At 43.3% G+C, this 21,156-nt stretch overlaps 1 protein-coding gene across 1 annotated transcript in view; it reads left to right on the top strand.

Annotated features, from left to right (window-relative positions):
* DAPK2 (death associated protein kinase 2) overlaps positions 1 to 21,156 on the top strand; it is a 94,519-nt gene that overhangs the window by 35,121 nt on the left and 38,242 nt on the right. The window contains exon 3 of the mRNA XM_075897630.2: positions 20,866 to 21,087. Coding sequence (XP_075753745.1) covers positions 20,866 to 21,087 — 222 coding nt within the window. The remainder of the gene's footprint in view (positions 1 to 20,865; positions 21,088 to 21,156) is intronic.

The raw sequence follows: 21,156 nt of genomic DNA, 5'->3' as shown, positions 1-21,156 counted from the left end.
TGTGTTGGGAAGGTGGAAATAAACAAACTCAACTGAAAAGAGACAAGTCTGCCAGTTCTAGCTCCATGCCATATGCAGAAATAAACCCGCCTTCTGCAGGAACAGTCTAGGAGTGCTCCTAGTGTTCCCAGGTTACTTCTGGGCACATAGAAGAGTTTAAGGTGGCAGCGTACCTGGCTCGTGTTGGCTCCTAGGTGGCTTAGCATCATAGAATCATAGAACCATAGAGCTGGAAGAGACCTTAGACGGTCATCAAGTCCAGCCCCCTGCTTTAGGCAGGACCAGTCCCAACTAAATCAACCCGGCCAGGCCTTTGTCAAGCCGAGACTTAAACACCTCTAGGCATGGAGACTCCACTACTTCCCTAGGTAACCCATTCCAGTGCTTCACAACTCTCCTAGTGAAATAGTTTTTCCTAATATCCAACCTGGACCTCTCCCACCACAACTTGAGACCATTGCTCCTTGTTCTGCCATCTGTCACTACTGAGAACAGCCTCTCTCCATCCTCTTTGGAGCCTCCCTTCAGGAAGTTGAAGGCTGTTATCAAATCCCCCCTCACTCTTCGCTTCTGCAGACTAAAGAGACCCAACACCCTCAGCCTCTCCTCATAGGTCATATGTTCCAGCCCCCTAATCATTTTGGTTGCCCTCCGCTGGACCCTCTCCAATGCATCCACATCCTTTTTGTAGTGGGGGACCCAGAACTGGACACAATACTCCAGATGTGGCCTCACTAGTGCCGAATAAAGGGGAATAATGACTTCTCTAGATCTGCTGACAATGCTCCTCTTCATGCAACCTAATATGCCATTAGCATTCTTGGCTACAAGGGCACACTGTTGACTCATATGCAGCTTCTCATCCACTGTAACCCACAGTAGGCTGTGCCCTTGTGGGGTGCTGAAAGGTGGGCTGTGGCTTAGCAAAGGGAGAGTTGGGGGAGCAGGAGGATGAAATAAATGGCTTTGCTGGGGGGGAAAAAGTGCCCCAGGAGGGCTCTTTGAACAGTGTCCCCCGAGCTGGCTCTAATGGGAGCAGCGCCCCCCTTTTCACCTCTGGTCAGAGCAATGCTCATTTGTCACAAAAGATGTGCTTAATCCAAGTGGGTCTTTCCTGCGTTATCACCAGTCAGTTCTATGCTTAGACTGCAGAGCTTAGAGCAATGCTCACCAACCAGTGGATCAACTGGTGGATCCTAGAAGCCTCTGACTGGTTTGGCCGGGAGGTTATCAAGTGCTGACATTTCTGCTGCCTTCCTCCCACTTCCATGCTGTTCCTGTCCTTTGCCTTGGAGCTGCGGCATCCTCCTGCATGCTGTGCAGGGTGCAGGAGTTAGAGAAAGGGGGTGCTGATGTCAGAGTGTCCCTCTCCTGCCACGTCTGTCCCGCATCACCACAGACACAATATGGCTCAGGATGGCAGGAATTTGCTAGCAGCTGCTCCTAAGTCTGAATGTGCTCAGCATTCGTAAAGGGGTAGTGTGAATCTGTCACTCCCACACTGCATGTGTCTATCACTCCCACAAACACTCTGGCTACATCTATATTGGCAAGGTTTTGCGCAAATACTCTAACGCAAGAGTTTTTGCATTAGAGTATTTGAGTAAGAGAGCGTCTACACTGGCATGTGCCTTTGCGCAAGAGCATCCGTGCCAGTGTAGACGCTCTCTTGCTCAAGAAAGCTCCGATGGCCATTTTAAACATCTTTCTTGCACAAGAAATTGATGTTGCCTGTCTACACTGGCCTCTTGCGCAAGAACAGTTGCACAAGAGGGCTTATCCCTGAGCGGGAGCGTCAGAGTATTTGTACAAGAAATACTGATTTCCTACATTAGCACGTCAGTGTTCTTGCACAAGCACTCGCGGCCAGTGTAGACAAGTGGCAAGATTTTGCAATTGCTTTTGCGCAAAATCTTGCCAATGTAGACACAGCCCCTGAGTCTTTCCTGCTCACCTCCCAACCCAGCCAGTACTTGCTTGTTGTTACTTCTTTCAAAGCGTGTTATTTTAGATTTTTGACCAGTCTGTGCATCTCATAATTTTTATTTCTCTAATGCTTAAATGTAATGATTTGAGTAGTGAGTTCCAAAATGCCTCACCTTGCTGTGGCTGGTAATTTTAAAAAATATGTATTCTGTCTACGTTTTTGGTTTCACATCTGCACATGGCCTCAATATTGGTGCACATTGGTCAGTCCCGTTAATTTTTTTCCATCCATGGGCGGGAATCAAGCTTAAATCTCCTGGAGGCTCCTGTAGCCAAATTGAGAGATCATCTGCTAACAGTCCAGTAGTGCAGTGGAATTAAGGCAGGCCATCACCCCCTCACCTCCCCTCGCTCCCCCGGCTCTGCGCCACTCTTGGAAGTGGCTGGCTTAATCTGGAGCCCCTCCCACACTCCGAGTCCCTCGGCCCAAGACTAGAGCCTGCATCCCCCTGTGCCCCGGCCTCACCTGGTGACAATGAGTAAGGTTGGAGTGGGAAGGAGGGATGGAGTGACCAGGGTGGGGCCTCAGAAAAGGGACAGGGCAGGAGGCACAGCAAGGGTATTAGGGTTTGAGGTAGATCCTGGATTGCTCTTACATTCAAAAATAAACAAAATAAGGTTGGAGATCACTTTCTTAGGAGGATCCAATTTGGCTGCATGTGCCTGACATTACTGTGCATTTCTAGGAGGGTTTCAAAGCAGCTTGGAGAAGTGTGTGCTCCCTTATTCTTCACCAGTTTAAATGTACGCCCACTTCTGGGCATTCCGGAATGAAGAGGGAAATGAGACAAGAGAGAAATTCCAATATACAGTTCTCCAAGGCTGTGTCCAGACTCAGGGGTTTTTTCGGGAAAAGTAGCCTTTTTCCGAAAAAACTTCACCTGCGTCTAGACTGCAGCCGCGTTCTTTCGAAATTAAATCGAAAGAACGCGGCTTTTCTTTCGACGGCGGTAAACCTCATTTCACGAGGAAGAACGCCTTCTTTCGAAAGTGCTTCTTTCGAAAGAAGGCGTTCTTGAATGTAAATAGGGCTTCTTCGAAAGAGAGCATCCAGACTCACTGGGTGCTTTCTTTCGAAAAAGCGGCTTGCTCTTTCGAAAGTTCCGCGTGCAGTCTAGACGCTCTCTTTCGAAAGAGGCTTGCAGTCTAGACATAGCCCAAATGTCTGAACAACAGAAGAATTGAATACAATGCAGGGCTACACAAGATCAGTCAGTATTTGAGGGCTCTATATGGGCTGTTTGCTCCCCATAATAAAGCCCCCAATGTACTGTAATCAGTGCACAGTATTCCTGCTTTTAAAATGACAAGGCACTGTATGTTGTCTTGTATTTTATTCTCTGCAGATTTAATTCAGGATTGCTTGGCATCTCAGTTCTCCATTTGTAATCTGAGGATGCCAATGCTTCTGTTCTCCACTCTTTGCATGTCTTGTCTATTGAGATTATAAACTCTTCAGGGCTAGGACCATCTCTTAATATGCTGATATACGCACCTTGCTCCATGGGAGCCTCATCTTTAGGCATTATTGTAATACAATTATTAATAATAAGAAAAAGAATATGACTCAAGTGAATATCTGTATCCATGTAGCAATGTAGTATTCTAGTATTTGTGAAAAAAAGTAATAATCATTCTTATGCAATGTAATGTGCCCCGCCAGCCATCCTTTCTGACTCTCATAAAGGAACAGCCGTAGAGCTGTTAGTAAAAATGCATCAGACAGGCTGCCTGTGACTGTTGTTAATGCCAAGACAGCAACAAATCAGAACTGATTATGATCACCATGTGTTACAGGGTTTGTTAATGTAAGTGATAAATGTTATAAGTTATTGTGATTTGTAATTACAAGCAGTTCTGTACTTTCTAGAAAGAATCAGGGGTGTTAAAAAGTGATCAATTAGGTAACTATGTAACCACTGAAAATCTCAGCAGTTACATGCAGTGGGCTCTGCAGTACAAAGTTTATACTGCAGAGCCCGCAGCACAGCTGGCTCCCCAGGAGCAGGGCTGGCAGCCAGTGCTTGCTGGGAGCTGGCCCCCAGCTGCCAGCACCACTCCCGGGGAGCTGGCTGCACTGTGGATTTTGCAGCATACGTTTTATACTTCAGAGCCTGCAGCACAGGGTGGCAGCTGGTTCCCTGGGAGCAAAGCCAGTTCCTGGCATACACCAAGCTCACCTGCCGCCCTACTCCCAGGGACTGGGCTGCTGCCCCGCTGCTTCCTCTGATACAGAGATAGCAGTGCACAGCGGCATCTTGTGCTCCAGGAGCCAGCTTTTAAGTGAGCTCCCGGCCCCGCTCCTGGCTTCCAGCCTCACTCCCTAGGAGCCAGCTGCCACCCTGTGTTGTGGGCTCCGATACAGAGCCAGCAGCAGAAGCTGGCAGCAAGCTCCCCAGGAACAGGGCCAGGAGTTGACATATAACTCTTAAGGTAACCGAAGCTCATGCTGATTGGTTAACCATTTCAACGGTTATACTGTTACATCCCTACTAATAATGTTTTGGTATAACTGAAAGTGTGTGCATTAATTAAGTTCAAAGGTCATCTCTAGGGGCAGATGTACCAAAGGACATCAAACTCAAGCCATGTCTAAACTACATCCCTCTTTCAAAAGAGGGATGTAAATTAGGCAGATCGAAAGTGCAAATGAAGTGGGGATTTAAATGAGGAGTACAGGATCTTTTGAAAAAGGGATCTAGACTGTAGTTTCACTTTTGAAACACCCTTTTTCGAAAGAATGCTGTGACGCGATTATGCAAATGAAGCATGGGATATTTAAATCCATGCTTCATTTGCACTTTCGATCTGCCTAATTTACATCCTTCTTTCGAAAGAGGGATGTAGTTTATACATGCCCTCAATGTCAAACTACCAGCAATAAGACCCTGATGCTGGGGTATAATCAGTGTTTTAGTAACATAACTAGTAAATATGTACTTAGTGTAGGGAAACTAAAAAGCAGAGATAACTGGGGTATTCTACACATGGGAGGAACTTGCCAGCCCATGATAAGAAAAGGTGTCATAGTTTAAACACATATTATGTACAGATACTCACCAGCCAGTAAACAGAGAGATGTGATTACTGCTGTGAGAAATAGAAAGTAATGCACATTCAGGTTTTAGTGTCTGGTAAGGGCTTTTATTTTTTCTACCTGTGAAAATCCTTCAAAGCAATGCTTAATTCTCTGAACTTTGATCTTTTCTGGATGTCCAGCCAATTGAGTTTTAGGAAGTAGAAAGAGAAAATTTGTGTTTCTGTGTACATACACATGTACATATATACATATGAAAAATATATTTGAGTATGTTTATGTATTAGGGAGCGTCTGAGATTGCAGCCAGCTTCCACTATAACATCTTATTTTAGCCCACCTATAACTTTGGCCTGGAAAATTGGGTTGGCCTAAAAATAGTTAGATTTACTTTGAAGGCTGAAAGAAGAATGTTTCTGCAAAGTCTGAAAAGAATTCAGCAAGCTGGTTTTGAGTTACAAGCCAATAATGTTTTCAGCCCTGTCAAACAAGTTTTAAAAATAGTTGCAGTTAATCATGAGATTTAAAAAAAAATTGCAATTAATCACAGTGTTAATTGCACTATTGAACAATAATAGAATACCAATTTAAATTTACTATAAATATTTTGGATTTTTTTCTATATCTTCAAATATATTGATTAGAATTACAACAAAATGCAAAATGTACAGAGTTCACTTTATATTATTTTAATTACTGTAAAAAGATAAAATAATATTTTAAATTCATAGCATACAACTACTGTAGAGCGATTTCTTAATCATGAAAGTGCATTTATCAAAGATAAATGTTTTGCATAACTTCATTCAAAAACAAATTAATGGAAAACAGGAGTATGGATTTTTAAATAACCAGTTCATTATTTTGAAATAAGGGGCTTAGTAGTCGTAGCCCGGGCTTTCTGTGCAGCATTGACGTACTTAAGTAGGGATCTGCACCTCTCCAACATTTTACACTAAATCCAGACAAATACTAAGTATTGTATGAGTGAAGGGAATGTGCAGGTGTAGCTTGAATTTAGTTCTGGAGCATTTATAACACTTTGGTCTTTACCACCATAGATGTGGTTGTGATCAGGAGTCTACAGCAGTCATTCTTCCTGGATTTTCATTCAGTCATTCTTGTTTCTAATTAGCTCGGTATGGGCCGTGGGCTTTTAAAACATTTTAACAGATTTTCCCAGCTAGTTTTCAGTGTCTCCTCATGATATCTTGCAAATCTGACTGGCTGTGACAGGAAAAGATTGGCTTTTGTCTAGTGCTTAATAAGAAGGTCTTATATTGGTGCTAAACATACCAGCTCTATTCATGTTGGGTCACTAAAAACAAAAGTATGGTCATAGCCAAAAAGTCATTTCTGAGACAGTAGTCCTCAATAAAGCCCAAATTCCACTGTGCTTTTGAAACATTTGTGTTATCATTGAAAATTAAACAAGCCTACCTCTAACCTATTTTTGCTTTCCCTGAAAAGCTATTTGCATCACTTCACAACTACTGGTGACAGAAACCTCTGGGGAAATATACAACTTTGCGTGTTCCTTCCAGCTTAAATAAGATAATACTAGTAATGGGGCAAATCAAAATAGTGCGGCCCATTGAATACATAGTATTAAAAGCCCTGGATAGATTATTTGTGTGTCTAGCAAATCTTTCTTTTAGACACTCATCTGTGACATTCAAGGATTCATCTACTGTGGGAAATGTCTGTTAATCATGGTCACTGCATCATACCAATACTTTTGAGCCAAGGCAAGAGCTTGATACACCATGCCTTACCTACACCATGACTCAGGAACCACTATAGAGGGGATAGAAGTTTAAAACAATACAAATAGACTAGCTCCGCTGCTTGGACTAACCAGCCCATGTTCAGGAAGAGCTCAGTAGTAGGCTGTGTTCCTGATGCAACTGAAAGCCATCTCCTTCTTCTGCAGATATAAAGAGAGCACTCGATCTATGGACTTTGCAAGAGATGTTTTTGGAATAACTTTTTGCCATATTCTGGCATTCAGGAATCTTTAGGCATAGGGCTTCCCACATTGGAAGATACACAGTGTACGTGCCTTTTTAGCAGAGTCCTCATGCATTCATTAACTAAAGGATGCACCTCTCAACTCTGTTGGACATTCATTCAGGGCTACTGTTCTCTGTTCACAGTTGTTTCTAGGCCTGTCAGTAGGATTGCCAGATGGTTTCAACAAAAATACCGAGCACACTTGACATTACATCACCATCTACATTACATCTTATTTAGAAAATACCAGACATTTATATTTTCTCAATTTGTTTCCCAAACAGACAGCTAAAATACAGAACTGTCCAGTTCAAAACCAGACACCTGGCAACCCTACCTGTTAATACTTTGCCACTGGATGGCAGGCAGCCTTCAATGAGGGTTCAGTGTTGCTCTGTAATGGGATGCTAAAGAGTTTGTCTGTTCTCTCCTAACACCAGATAACTCACCATTGGTCTGAATGTTCCAGCCTATGTGCTCAGAACCATGATTATGAGAGATTTACACCCACCTTCCCCCTTAAGATTCCTTGCCTCTGCACTGGAGTGGCAGAGGAAATAGAAAGCATAGACACTGTGTTGTACTGTTGCCTAAGGTGGATTCTCATTGGCGACTGGTTACAGAGTTTTTAAACAGGAGACTAGAAAGTTACACTGAAGAATAGAAATATCGCCGATGAACAAAGAAATTGGAGGCTTATAGAAACATGCTCCCTTAGGCCTTGTGGATTTTTCTAAAGGCTTAAATTGTTAGCCAGATTGTTTTTTTTTTTCTCGTGTCTATTCATTCCTATCTGAGCCAACTTTGACCCATGTGAACCAAGGAGTTGCCGATAGCTGAATGCCTTTTCATAGCACAGCAGCAGCCTGTGCATGTTAAACAGTATTTGACCTTTAAACTGAAGGTAGAAAGATTATACTGAACCACTCCACGAATATTACACACGCTCTGGCATTGCTCAGCCTAACGCACAGAGAGATTACCCCTATCAGTCCATCCATTACTTGTAAAAGTGAGTCAGCCTTTCAAAGTTCTCTGGACTCTATCTGTTGTCACTCCAGTTGCTGACATTCTGCCTCATTACTGTGATAAGTGACAAATGGTTGAATGTGCATGTTTTATTTTTGTGCTTGAGATGATGTAAAATTCTTGTCAGACTCTCGGGAAATGGGCAGAATTGCTGGGCTAGAGCATATCACTGCAGCCTGTGATCTACTCCTGCAACTTCAGAAATTGATAAGGGCCAAATCTGCTTGGTCATTGCCACATTGGGAGACTTACCCAGCTACTACAGAAAATGCTGCAGGTGATTCGGTACGTGGCACCGTTCCTTCCGAGTCACTACTCAGGCAAAGTGGTGCTGGGTGTTGTCTAACTGAGTGCTGTAATGCCAATATCCCAACCACTTAATCCATTGCCGTAAATAACCCAAAGCATTTCTCAGGAATTGGTGGTGTTAGCTCCAGTGTCCTGATTTAAATTACAAATGAGCAAGGCTCTGGTTTTGGCATTGAATTTTTTTAGTAAATTTCATAGCAGAGGTGTGGGAAAAAGGGATACGTCACAGAAAGTTAATCAGAGGGTGTAATTTTTGTCTCATCAGCATACATAAGTACACAACTAAACAAGTGGTCACACCACTGAACCATGCTCACACCTCACCACTGAACCATGTTCACACCACTGAACCATGTTCATGCCTGGTTTCTCTCCCCTGGGTGTCTAATCTGGCACAGCACCATTCAGGTTTGGGTCAGCAGCTTCCCCATCAAGACACCACTAGGTCAAATCTGAGTGCCACTGCAACTAGGGATGTTACATTTAGTTTAATCAACTAGTCAATGGATTTTCCATCGATTAGTCGATAAATGGGGGACCCGCAGCGGGGTTAGCTCTTGGCCCAGGAGCTAACCCGTTGCAGCTCTGCCTGTCAGCTCTTAATACATTTAAAAGGCTAAAGTGCAGCAGGAGGGACCCAGCACAAACCAGGAATCAGCAGAGTCCCAGCTCGCTCATGGTCCCCCCCGCTGCACACCAGCCTTTTAAATGGTTAAAAAAAAAAGGCTTTGAACAAAGGTTCTTAAGGCCTTAACTTTGAAAGCCAGGCAATTATAGTTATTTCCTGGGGTATAAACTATGTAAATGTGCCCACGTCCTAAAAAAGCAAAGGAGAAATAAAGAGATGAAGACTGATACACTGAGTAAATGATAGTAGGATATGAAATTTCTCAACTCCAGGTCACTGGTTCAAATTGAATCAGCTGTAACAAAAAGTCCAGATCTGAAATCTGTGGCATCAGAACTACCACCATAATTGATACTAACTGGTCTTTATTTGAGCTTGACAGGGAGCGCATGGGCCAACACTATGCTTCCTCTAGAGAGGAACACTAGAGTGTTGGTCTTTTCAAGTCACATAAAGAAGTCTTACTTCTAGGTCACTCTGGCACTGCTCCTTGGCATTAAATGCACTTAAATTATCATCTGCATTTTTTTAAATGCACAGGAAAAGGTTAAACATGCAGAGTGGACCATTTTATATTTACTGGAAAGTCTACCAGGCTATCAGCAGCTCTGCAGATTATTCTAGCAACACACAGGATAGTCATTATATACAATTCATGAAAGTACTGTGCCAGGTGTGGGAAATGATTTTTGATGGGGGGCCACTTCAAGACATTGGTAAGGGGTCAAGAGCCACATTTTTCTCTGGCGCAGGCCTGGGGTCTGGAATGGAGGCTGGGTGCAGAAGGGAGCTCCGAGTAGTGGTCTGGGGTGAAGGAGAGGATGTGGGGTCTGAGAGGGAATTTGGGTAAAGGAAAGGGTTGTGACCTGGGGCAGAGCATTGAGGTGCACCGTCTAGGAGGAGGTATGGGTGCAAAAGAGGATTCTTGCCTGGGGGAGGGGCATAGGAACGGGTGCAGGGACTTGGAGGGGGTGGGGTGTCAGAGGCAGGCTGTGGCCAGGAGACATTCATCTAAGCAGCTCTCAGCAGCAGCACACTCAGGCAGGCTTCCCTGTTTGCCAGCTGCCCCAGACCACTCAAAGCAGCTGGCTGTTCCATGTGACTCTCTGCACTGGGGTTGGAGGGAGGCTTTGCGTGCTGCTCCTCATCCCCAGCACAATCTCTCGGGTCTCATTGGCTAGTTTCTGACCAATGAGAGCTGAGAGATTGTGCTAAGGCAGGGACGGTGCATGAAGCCTCCTCCTTACCCTAGCGCACAGTGCAGAGAGCCGTAGGGAGCAGCCAGCCGCTTTGAGTGGTGTGGAGCTGCTCTGTGCCACAGGCATGGGCCATGGGGTAAATGAAAAAGCTTGGCAGGATGGATCTAGCCCCCGGACTGTATCTTGCCCAACCCTGTACTATGCACTGTGACCCTTCCACTATAAGCAATGTTGCATAGCCTGATAGGATTCTTCTCAACAGTATGTGATACTAGATACTATTAGGTATTAATTGCCTGATTGCCACTGATTCTGAAAATCTCCCTCATAGTGTACAGTTTAAAATGAACAACTGGTAAATCCAGAAAAGTCTCCCTAAAATTAGCCCTGTCATAGGCTTTGGGCAAAGCACGTGTGTGGATTGCATCAGTGGCCTCTTCTGCCTGACACATCCTTGGGAATACGCACAGTATTGAAATATCAGAGCATTCTGTTTCCAAGTCCACATGGATACTCTGCCAATAATCAAGCTACTTCTTGGAAAAAATCTAACGTGCATTGATCTTACGGTACTGGTATCTGGAAGCTGAAGGCCCATATTTTAAATTTTTCAGTGCTTTTAGTGGTTGTCTTTTTAAAACGTATACAATATTCCAATAGAAAAAATGTTAAAAGTTCCCCTAAAGGGTACAAAGATCTAAAACACTGGCCAGTAGTTTTTGAAGTTCATTTGTGCCAGGGGTTGTTATTAAAATAAAAATTTGTATTTTCTCCCTAAAAGATTTAATAATGTATTAAAATTAATATAATGCCTCTTCATCCATGTAGATTTTAGAATGCATTTCAAAACCTGCATCTATACCATGGTGTCATTCCTTTGCCCACGGCTGATGTGCAGCTACTGCTGGGGTAAAATGTAGCAAGTGTTGAACAGAATAACACAGCATATGTACAAACAACCCTGTGTTCTGGCACAGGTGATTTGGTTTTAATAGATTTATCCTGGCATTTTCACAGAGATCCATAGGAGCAGGGAGACTTTTCATTGGTTACAGATGATCTTTGGTCAAGTGTTCCCATTCAATGTTATTATTTGGGCATCTTTATCTTTTGGGAATATTATCTTGGAGAATAAATGCATAAAGAAGTCACAAAGTAAAAAGATGTATATATTTGTGGTATCCCCTCTCAGGCTTTCTGTTGCATTCCAATCTTCAGTTTAGCTTTTTAATTTTCCTGGTGACTGAACTACGGTAAAGCCAGCTGGCTGGCATACCAAGCATGATTGCTTTAACTCAGCTTCTATCTTTAGTGACGTGCACTTCTGAGCAGGAACTGGACCCCAGCAGGAAGTTAAGTGTAACCTTGATAAACATAATAAGCAAAACACACACAAAAAGGAAGTGGGAGAAGGTCATCTCTGCCGCTCTAAAAGGCACATTTTTCTGTCTCCAACACAGTTTATTGAACTTCACCCTGTAGAATATCACTGCATCTGGCAGTGAGAAAACACCAAAATTACTTACAACTACACACTGCTGCTTATTATACATTTGTCTCATAGTGTGACACATTCTGTTTATCCTCAGTGAAAGGGAAGAACAGCCTGTTTAGGCATGTCAAAGGAAACTGGGACATTCAACTTTCTGCACCTGTTGTCTCTAAAAAAGCCCAATAGGGTCACACTGTGGTGCCACTCAGGTGGAGGAAGGGTCAGAAAAAATGACAGAAAAATTATTCTTTGTTTAACATACTTTTTTACTCCAGGATGAAACTGGTACTGCTGTCCAAATATTTGACAAATACAATGAAATTCATTGGTTTAAAAAAACAAGAGCAAGGGTCTGCTTCTGGTATTATGTTATGTATGTGGTGCTGTTCATATTGCCATGTAGAACTTCAATCATCCTTATTTCACTAGTACACTGATAAGTGTGGGATTGTGTTAATGGTATGGGCTTTTGCTAGAAATATGCACGTTGGGTCACTGATACAGGTTCTGCTATTGTATAAGGAGAGCAACAGGTGGTCTTTTATAACCACTGATGGAGTTTTTTTCTCTCATCTTCCCCATCTCTCCCTCCAACTTTTAGCCCTTGCCTTAAGATAATGAAGACATCCCTTTAAAAATGAACTGGTGGTGCAGAAAGTCATTGAACATGCATTACTACTTTGTGCCATCATTCTTCAAGGATGATACAAAAATACTTTGATTGCTCAGTGGTACTGTAATGAAGACACATCTGATCTTAGCAACAAGTATAGATAAAGCAAATATATTTGCACTGTAGAGCAAGAAGCAGGGAGTGGGAGAGGGGTTACACTTGATGTTAATGGAAGCAAAAAACCTGGGAATGTTTCCTGCTTCAGTGTATGTATATGGATTGTTCATAACATTATTGTTAATTACATTGGAATTTTTCTAAACATCCCTGGCTAACCAATGGTGTATTGGATCCTTTGTCCTCCCTTTTTGTTATTTTCACCATATTTCCAACTATCTCAAGCTCTGGGACTGTTCCTGAACTCAATAAAGTCTATGCCTTGAGAGAGCCATTCTTTTAATTTTGTTTTTGCCATATGATAGGCAGTATTGTAAATGCTTTTCCCTTGGATCATAAATGCCTTTCAGAAACAGTTATGTGCTATGTAACTGAGAACTTGAAATATTTTTTTTAAATGAAACCCCAAGCTACCCATCATTGTTTTATTCAGGATAACTACAAGAGTATGAGGTGCATGCACACATGAATTGGTGGCTACGTAGTGATTTCTCTTCCCAGAATTGTGCTAGTAAAACTGATGACACCGCCATTAAGATAAGGAGGGAAACAAAAGTAGTACTAGTTCCAAAGGCCTTTAGAAACACGTGATTAAACAATCTGGCTTTGAAAAGAGTACCACAGTAGATGATTCCTAGAGGATTTAATAGTAATTAGAACAATCAAGTTCTATGGAAAGCACTCTAAACATCCTACAGGATTTATTGGGGGATCAAATCTTGTAATAGAATTATTAAAGTAACTTACGGGATTCTATAGCAGGAATCTCATTCTCTGTTAATTTCTGGTGTAGGGAATTTGAATAATAAATTTCCCAGCCCACACCAGAAATGGTTGGAATGGCTTTAAGGTTCATAAAAATAGCAATATATTGTTATAAGAATCTGAAATTAGTGAGATTTTACCACATGCTACCTAGGTATTCCAGAGCAAGCTAGGGACAAGGGAAAATTTTAACTCTTGGTTTCCTTGGTTTTTATAGAAATAAGACATACTGCCAATAGCTGTTCCTAGGGGTATGTCTACACTTGCAACCTAGTTTGAACTAGGGATGCAAATGTAGGCACTTGAAATAGTCAATGAAGCTGGGATTTAAATATCCCTGCTTCATTAGCATAATCTTGGCCACGTGCTATTCCGAACACCAGCTGATTCGAAAGTGAAAGTGCGCTCCGGGCCATGCTAGTTTGAATCAAACCCCTTGGTTCAAACTAACGTTACTCCTCAAAAAATGAGTGAAGCGAGTTTCAGTGAAGTGCTGGGCATTGTCTTTTATTCTGGGCAATACAAACTGTCACAACCCTGCTATTGCAGGTATAGTACTATAAGTTTTACCTAGTGCTACTCGGATCCTTAACTCAATCAATGTTTGTATTTTGGAAAATAAAATGTGTTCATGCTCACTTGAAATCATTGCTCTGGGGTGAGGCTGGGAATGAGGGATTCAGTATGCAGGCCCACTCGGGGAGAGAGGATGATCCCAGCCCTCTCTGGCCACAGCAGCTTGGGCACAGCCGGGGGAAGGGTGTATGTCCCCTGGCTGGGGCAGATCCAGGTTCATTTACCCCCTGCACTCACAGACAAGAGTGAGGAATGCAGCAAACTGTGCACTTTCTCCTGGCTCTCTGAAGGGGAACAGCCAGCAGTGTTCCTGTACAAATCAGTGGGATGGAGAGAGAGCTTCAGCCCCCCTGCCCACTCCAGAGGGTGCCTGGGAGTGGAGGGTTCAGGGCTGGGGCAGTCCTGAATGGGGGGGCCATGCCCCCCAGCCAGCCCCCTTCATTTGCCTGGTAATTCTGTCTCTTTTCTGTATGGTTTTGCGTCCCCATATGGATCAGTGTGTGGGGGGGGGGGGGGGGGAGGGGTAGCATCAGCTCCTTCCTGCCCTCCCTAATGAGAGCCTGTGAGGGTGAAAGGTTCAGGGATACAGCAGTCTGGATAGGGAGGGTGATGTGTGCTCCCAGTCAGCCCCTTTCATCTGCTTGGTGATTCTATTTTCTATATGGTTTTATGAGAAGCAATCCCATTCTAGGCACATCCCATTTTCCTGGCACAGCCAAACTAAGGGTATTGAAATGGGGTTAATTCACTAGTCAACGGAAATTCCAATTGACTGGTCGACTAGTCAATAGGCACTTCCGCATTCCTCCTTTGACAGCCCCCAGCTGACCCCTGGCTCCACAGCTGCTGCCCCTTTGAAATGCACAGAAGCAGCATTTTAAAGGGGCAGCCCACCACACAGCTGATCCGTAGCAGGCTGCCCCTTTAAAACGCTGCCTCTGCACAATTCAAAGGGGTGGCTGTGGAGCCCGGGGTCAGCTGGGAACTCCCCAGCTGATCCCGGGTTCTGGGGAAATGTGGCGGGGAGCCCGGGGTCAGCTGTGAGTCCCCAGCTGACCCTGGGCTCCACTGCAGCTGCCCCTTTGAAATGCGCAGAGCCCCTGTGCAGCGCTGCCACTTAGAAGTACTCCTTCCCCCCCTTTGCTACCTCTATATCATAGAGGCAGCAAGGGGGGTATTGATTAGTCACCAAGTCAAAAGACTATCTGATAAGCAAATGCTTATCGGATAGTTAACTAGTCGACTAGTCTTTAACATCCCTAAACCAAACCCTCCCCTTGTTCTGATAAGGAGAAACTGCATATTGAATTTTGTGGTCCTAAGTCTCGCCATTCCTGAACAGACAGAGACACTCTCAGACAGGATAACTCTCTCCAATATAGTAGAAGAAAAAGAGACTTGGCACAAGCCAAGCATGGGAGGTTCTGAAGAAATACAGGGTTAAGTGTGATCTGCCTCTTACTGATGAGACTGTAGCTCTGCACTCTTCTGTAGGCCTCACTCCTGCTAATAGGCAAGTAATGTTTGTATCTTCACAGACGTGCTCTCAATAATAAGGAGGAGGTTCCCTGCATGCTCTATTAGAGCTGACCAGAAGGTGAAAATTCTGTTTTGCAGCAACTTTCAAGGTTTCAAATTTGTTTTCAGTATAAAAGTGGGATCATGATGAATGTCCATTTGTAGATTAAAACTTGAGCTTTTGGAAACCCGAGTTTGAGTCTGTCTCTTGGCATTGAGAGCACTATCTGGGATGTGAGAGACCCACCTTATCTGATTCAGAGCTGAATTTTTAGTCCCGGATCACACGCAATCAGCCAGAATAGTGACTTGAGTCTGGATCTCTTACATCCCAGCCAAGTACTCTCATCGGGTAGCTGTAGACTCCCCCTTCTCATTGAAAACTTTATTTAAACAAATACAACTCCCCACAACGTTTTGGCTTTCACACACAGCATATTTTGGCAAAACTTAATGTTGCCAAAAATGTTCCAACCCACTCTGCTTTCCATACAAGTCACCTTTTTGATAGCTTGTGTGCTTGGATGGAACACCAAACTCCTGATGTTAACCACAAATCCAAGCCTTGGATTGCTTAATATTTTGTATTCCTATAATGAGGTTCTCATTTGTCACTATCCCAGCACATACAACAGCACATTTTCTGAAGGTTCGATCTATTTTTCCCCAGCCATATATCAATATAAATATTGTGTGCAGGGATGCAATTATGTAACAAAAAGTAGTTGCTAATACTTGGAGGTGAATTCCATCCTGTCCTTTCCACCAGAGATGTTAAAAAGTGGTTAATTAGGCAACGGTGTAACCATTAAAAACCTTAGCGATTACACATGCTGGGCTCTGCAGAATAAAGTTTATACTGCAGAGTCTGCAGTGCAGCCGGCTCCCTGGAAACAGGGCTGGCACCCAGTGCATGCTGAAAGCTTTCTGCCAGCTGCTGGCCCCACTTCCAGGGAGCCAGCTACGCTGCAGGCTCTGCAATATAGGTTTTATTCTGCAGAGCCTGCAGCATAGGGTAGCAGCCATCTCCCCGCAAGATGGTGTGCGCTGGAAGCCAGCTTTTACGCCTGCTCCTGACTGCCACCCTGCTCCCGGGGAGCCGACTGCTGCCCTGTGCTGCTGCCTCTGTTGTGCACCAGCTCCCACCTACTTACTGCCTTGCACTGCTGCCTCTGTATCAGAGGCAGCAGCATGGGGCTGCAGCTGCCTTCTCAGGATCTGATGTGGTCTAGCAGCTGGTGTGTAACCATTTTGGTAACTGATAAGCTCATGCTTATTGGTTAATAGTTGGAACAGTTACACTGTTACATCCCTATTTTCCACATCATTGTACTGTCTCACTAGGTCTTCACATAACAGCAATTTGTTGCTCATAAATACCAAATAATCCTGAAAGCACACTCAGATTGGAGAAGCCTCAGAAATGGCCTCTTAATTAGATTAAAAAAGAACTTTGTTTAGGTGTTGTCCAATTGTGTAAAAGATCAACATTTTCACCAGAGGAGAAAACTTAACTCTCTGCTGTACTGAGTGATACCAGTAAATAAATTAAGCTGACTGAGTGGAGCAGACTTGACCACTTCCTCTTTGTAATTGTGGCTGAATTCACTGCAGCCTAATATGGAGGCATACTAGAATCTCGTGAAAACACACCAATTCGGCACTATAATTTCAGTACAGGAGGTGCTGGTACTAGCTAGAAGAGCTGTGTGAATCCTGGTCCTTTTGGTTGGCAAGGATTTGTACCAGCATATTATCTGATTTTGTCCTGTTCTTTCTCCCCCACTCCCAGCCTCAGGTTCCACTCTAAGACTATGTCCACACTGCATCCCTCTTGTGCAAAAGCCTATGGAAAGGAAGCGCGGATTAGCATATTGCTGCACGTTGTTTGCATAATTAATTAGGGCCCATTTTTGTGCAAGAGGCTTTTACACAAAAAGGAGCTTTGTAGATGGCTCCTTTTTGCGCAAAAACGGCCCCTAATTAATTATGCAAATGAAGTGTGGCAATATGCTAATCTGTGCTTCATTTGCATAGGCTTTTGTGCAAGAGGGATGCAATGTAGATGTAGCCAACGTTTTGGTTTCACAAAATTTGAGTGAAACAACTTTAATGTGAGAGATTAGTATCCAAATAAAACAATTTTGCACAGATTCTGTGTGGAACTTTAAACTCGGCCAGGTTTGTGAACTCCAGATATCTTTTTAATTAATTTGGTTTGTATTGTAAGTTTGTAATGAAACCTAAAGTCAGGCAAGGTTTCATTACAATGATAAGGGGGCTGGAGCACATGACCTATGAGGAGAGACTAAGGGATTTGGGATTGTTTAGTCTGCAGAAGAGAAGAGTGAGGGGGGATTTGATAGCAGCCTTCAACTTCCTGAAAGGAGGTTCCAAAGAGGATGGGGAGAGGCTGTTCTCCATAGTGACGGATGGCAGAACAAGGAGCAATGGTCTCAAGTTACAGTGTGGGAGGTCTAGGTTGGATATTAGGAAAAACTGTTTCACTAGGAAGATGGTGAAGTCCTGGAATGGGTTACCTAGGCAAGTGGTGGAATCTCCATCTCTAGAAGTTTTTAAGTCTTGGCTCGACAAAGCCCTGGCTGGGTTGATTTAGTTGGGATTGGTCCTGCCTTGGGCAGGGGGCTGGACTTGATGACCTCCTGAAGGCTCTTCCGGCTCTGATTCTACAGAAGCACATCTTTAAAGTAATGCAAATAGATGGAATCAGGTAGTATAGATACTGCTGAGCCAGTGTCCAACATTAGCTGAATAGGATGTGATTTGCCTGAAGATGAGGCATAAACATTTCCAGTGTACCTTATCTGTTCTGGAATATGTGCAGTAGTGATTTCGTCCACACTCACACAGTAACATCTGGTATTGTAACTGTATGCACCTGTTTATTGGACTGGCTACTGCGGCATACCTTAGCAAAATGCCCAATCTTTTTGCAGTGATTGCACTGAGCTACTTTTGCAGGACATCTTTTGTAGCTTGCGAGGTGTTGTGAGGAGCCACAGTGAAAGTGTGCTTTTGCTGTGCTTTGAATTTGCCGATTCTGTGGTTTTTCATTATCTTTCTCCTTATAATCATTTGTCTGCAGTGATAGTGGACTTTTCTGCAAAGGAGTCACAGCTTGGATTGGGCCTCTTGTATCCATACTCATTATTTTGACTTCTGCTATAGCTGACTCAATCGGGGTAGCAATAGTTATTGCTTTCTCCAGTGTAAGTTGTGGTTCTAAGAGCAAGCATTCTCTTACACAAAGCATAGTTTTCTCAATGAACTGGTCTCTAATCGTCTCATCTGCCATATTCCCAAAGCCACAAGTTACAATCAGACTCCTCGTAGAAGCAACATACTGCATTATAGTCTCCCCTGATTTCTGCTCATGCTGGCGAAATCTGTAGCGATTAGCTATTACATTCACTTTTGGCACAAAAAAGTTCTTCAATGCAGTGAGTGCAGTCTCATATTTATCATCTGCAAGGAGAAAAGTGTAAAATATATGCTGCCCTTCTGCTCCAAGGCAGTGGATTAGCAGAGCCCATTTTCTTACTTCAGAAATCTCTGTAGCACTGATTGCAAGCAGATAAGTCTCAAACATATGGATCCAGGCAGTAAAAGCAATTGGAGGCTTACTTGGGCTTTGCAGAAAGGGTGCAGGTGGTTTCAGAGGCAGAAGATCCATCCTTGTTGCCAAAATGTTGTATCATGCAAGCAAGGTACTAACAGACTTCAACAGGACTTTATTTACCAAAAGTGGAACTTCTTTACAAAGCTGCTGCATCCCCCCCCCCCCGCCTCCTTCCTGTTTCCTGTGCTTCCAGATTCCCAACAGCCAATGCTCCCAGTTCTAATAATTACAAGCAGCATCTAAAACACCACAGTGTTTGAGAGAGTTCCTGCCCTAAATGCATAAAAACTAAACAGACAAGACAGGAGGAGAAAATATGCCTAATTCCCATTTTACTGATAGGAAAACTGAGGCATGGAATGATTAAGTGGTTTGACCAGTTTTATACAGGAAGTCTGTGGGATAGCCAAGAACTGAACATGGATTTCCTGAGTGTCTCCATTGGTTAACCACAAGACTATCCTTCCATGTTTCTCTGTTGAAACAATTTGAATAAACGTAAGTGGTTCATGTACATGTCCTGTATAGAATAACTGCAAATAGTCCAGGCTACCGCTTGCCTTCCTAACCTGCTTTGTTAACCTATTATGTTTTTTCCATGGCTAAGCATACAGATATATGCACTCTCTCACACACCCACACATTGATTTTCTTGTCCAGAATAAGTTGTTAGAACCCAAAGGAACAGAGCAGAGAGTCACGTGAATAACTACTCCATCTTGTGCAGTATTCCTGCCTCAGACATAGTATTTCACTTTGTCCAGTTATGAGAATCCCTTAAAAAGAAAAGCAAACTGGAACAAATAACAGCTGTGCTCCTACATGGGCCACTCTGTGGTCTAACAATGTGCCTTGGGGGAGCTAACTGAGGACAGTCACAATGACCTTACGCAGCTTAAAACGAGGAATTCCCCTGCACCTTCCTGTTAAAGGAAATGTCTCATTTCAAGGGGCTCCCATCACAGAGCATGTAGGACATTGTGCTCTGTATTAGTAATCTAATCTCCAAATGTTTCTTTTTTATGAGATGGGGAAAATATTAAAATTGGGATGGGGATGATGAACTCTACATCTAGCAGCTGCTGTCAGGAAAAGTCTGCTTACAACTCTAAACAATTGCCTGCTGTTTAAAGGTTTGATGCAATGAATTAAATCATTGTCCTGCTAAGTTCTAGGGAAATATTCTCCTTTGTTTAAACTGACATTAAGAAACTTACATATTTTCAATAACTTTGATAGCCAAGTTTTTCATGCCAATAATGTATATGGACCAGCATCTTCCAAACACAAACCTGCATTTGTACATGCACAGCCTGAAGTGCCCTTTCAGCCTTCTTCTAAAAATTACACCCTACAGGTCTGACTCCAGTATATGAAGTAGGTATTATCCACCCCTCCTGGCATCAGACTGCATTCTGCATTTTGTGTACTTCAGTACCTGAACTTCATTTAGCAAATGGGCAGATTGCACTCACTTTAAATGTTCTAGTTTTTGAGGGCTTCAGCATTTTTTAAATGATCAAGTATAAGCAAGAAACAGAGACATTTTGTCTATAATCAAATTCCCATCAATAGCTCACCCATTCTGAACTGCATTTAAAATAATCATTTAAAAATTCTTTGAGGATTCTATCTAGGGATTCTCCAGCCTGTTCAGACAGGTTACCTTTTTTCACATGGTCTAAAACACAGCATTAAAGTATGGTGAATGAACAGCATGTAGCTTATGAACCCATTGTTACAGTAAGAATCAGTGTTATTCACCAAAGGATGTGCAGGAGCAGACTCCGGTTATGCAAGCTAATTCTGAGAGATTCATCATCTTGCCCATGGGATTTATGAAAGCTTTTATTGTAATTGCTGTTATAATGTTGTCCCTACAGTGGCCAGTTTGCGATAGTGAAGAAATGCCGAGAGAAAAGCAGTGGCGTGGAATATGCTGCCAAATTCATCAAGAAGCGTCAGAGCCGGGCCAGCCGCCGTGGGGTGAGACGTGAGGAAATTGAGAGGGAGGTGAACATTCTGCAGCAGATCCTGCATGCCAACATCATCAAGCTGCATGACGTCTATGAGAACAGGACAGATGTGGTCCTCATCCTTGAGCTGTGAGTAGAGGGATTTCCTATCCTCTGCTGCAGGATGAGGCAAATGGGAACAGGAAAAGACTGTGGGAG

The sequence above is a fragment of the Pelodiscus sinensis genome, chromosome 14, assembly GCF_052426305.1.
Source record: "Pelodiscus sinensis isolate ZL-2025 chromosome 14, ASM5242630v1, whole genome shotgun sequence".
Lineage (NCBI taxonomy): Eukaryota > Metazoa > Chordata > Testudines > Trionychidae > Pelodiscus > Pelodiscus sinensis.
Note: the sequence above shows the minus strand (reverse complement) of the source record. Positions and strands in the feature narration are given on the sequence as shown.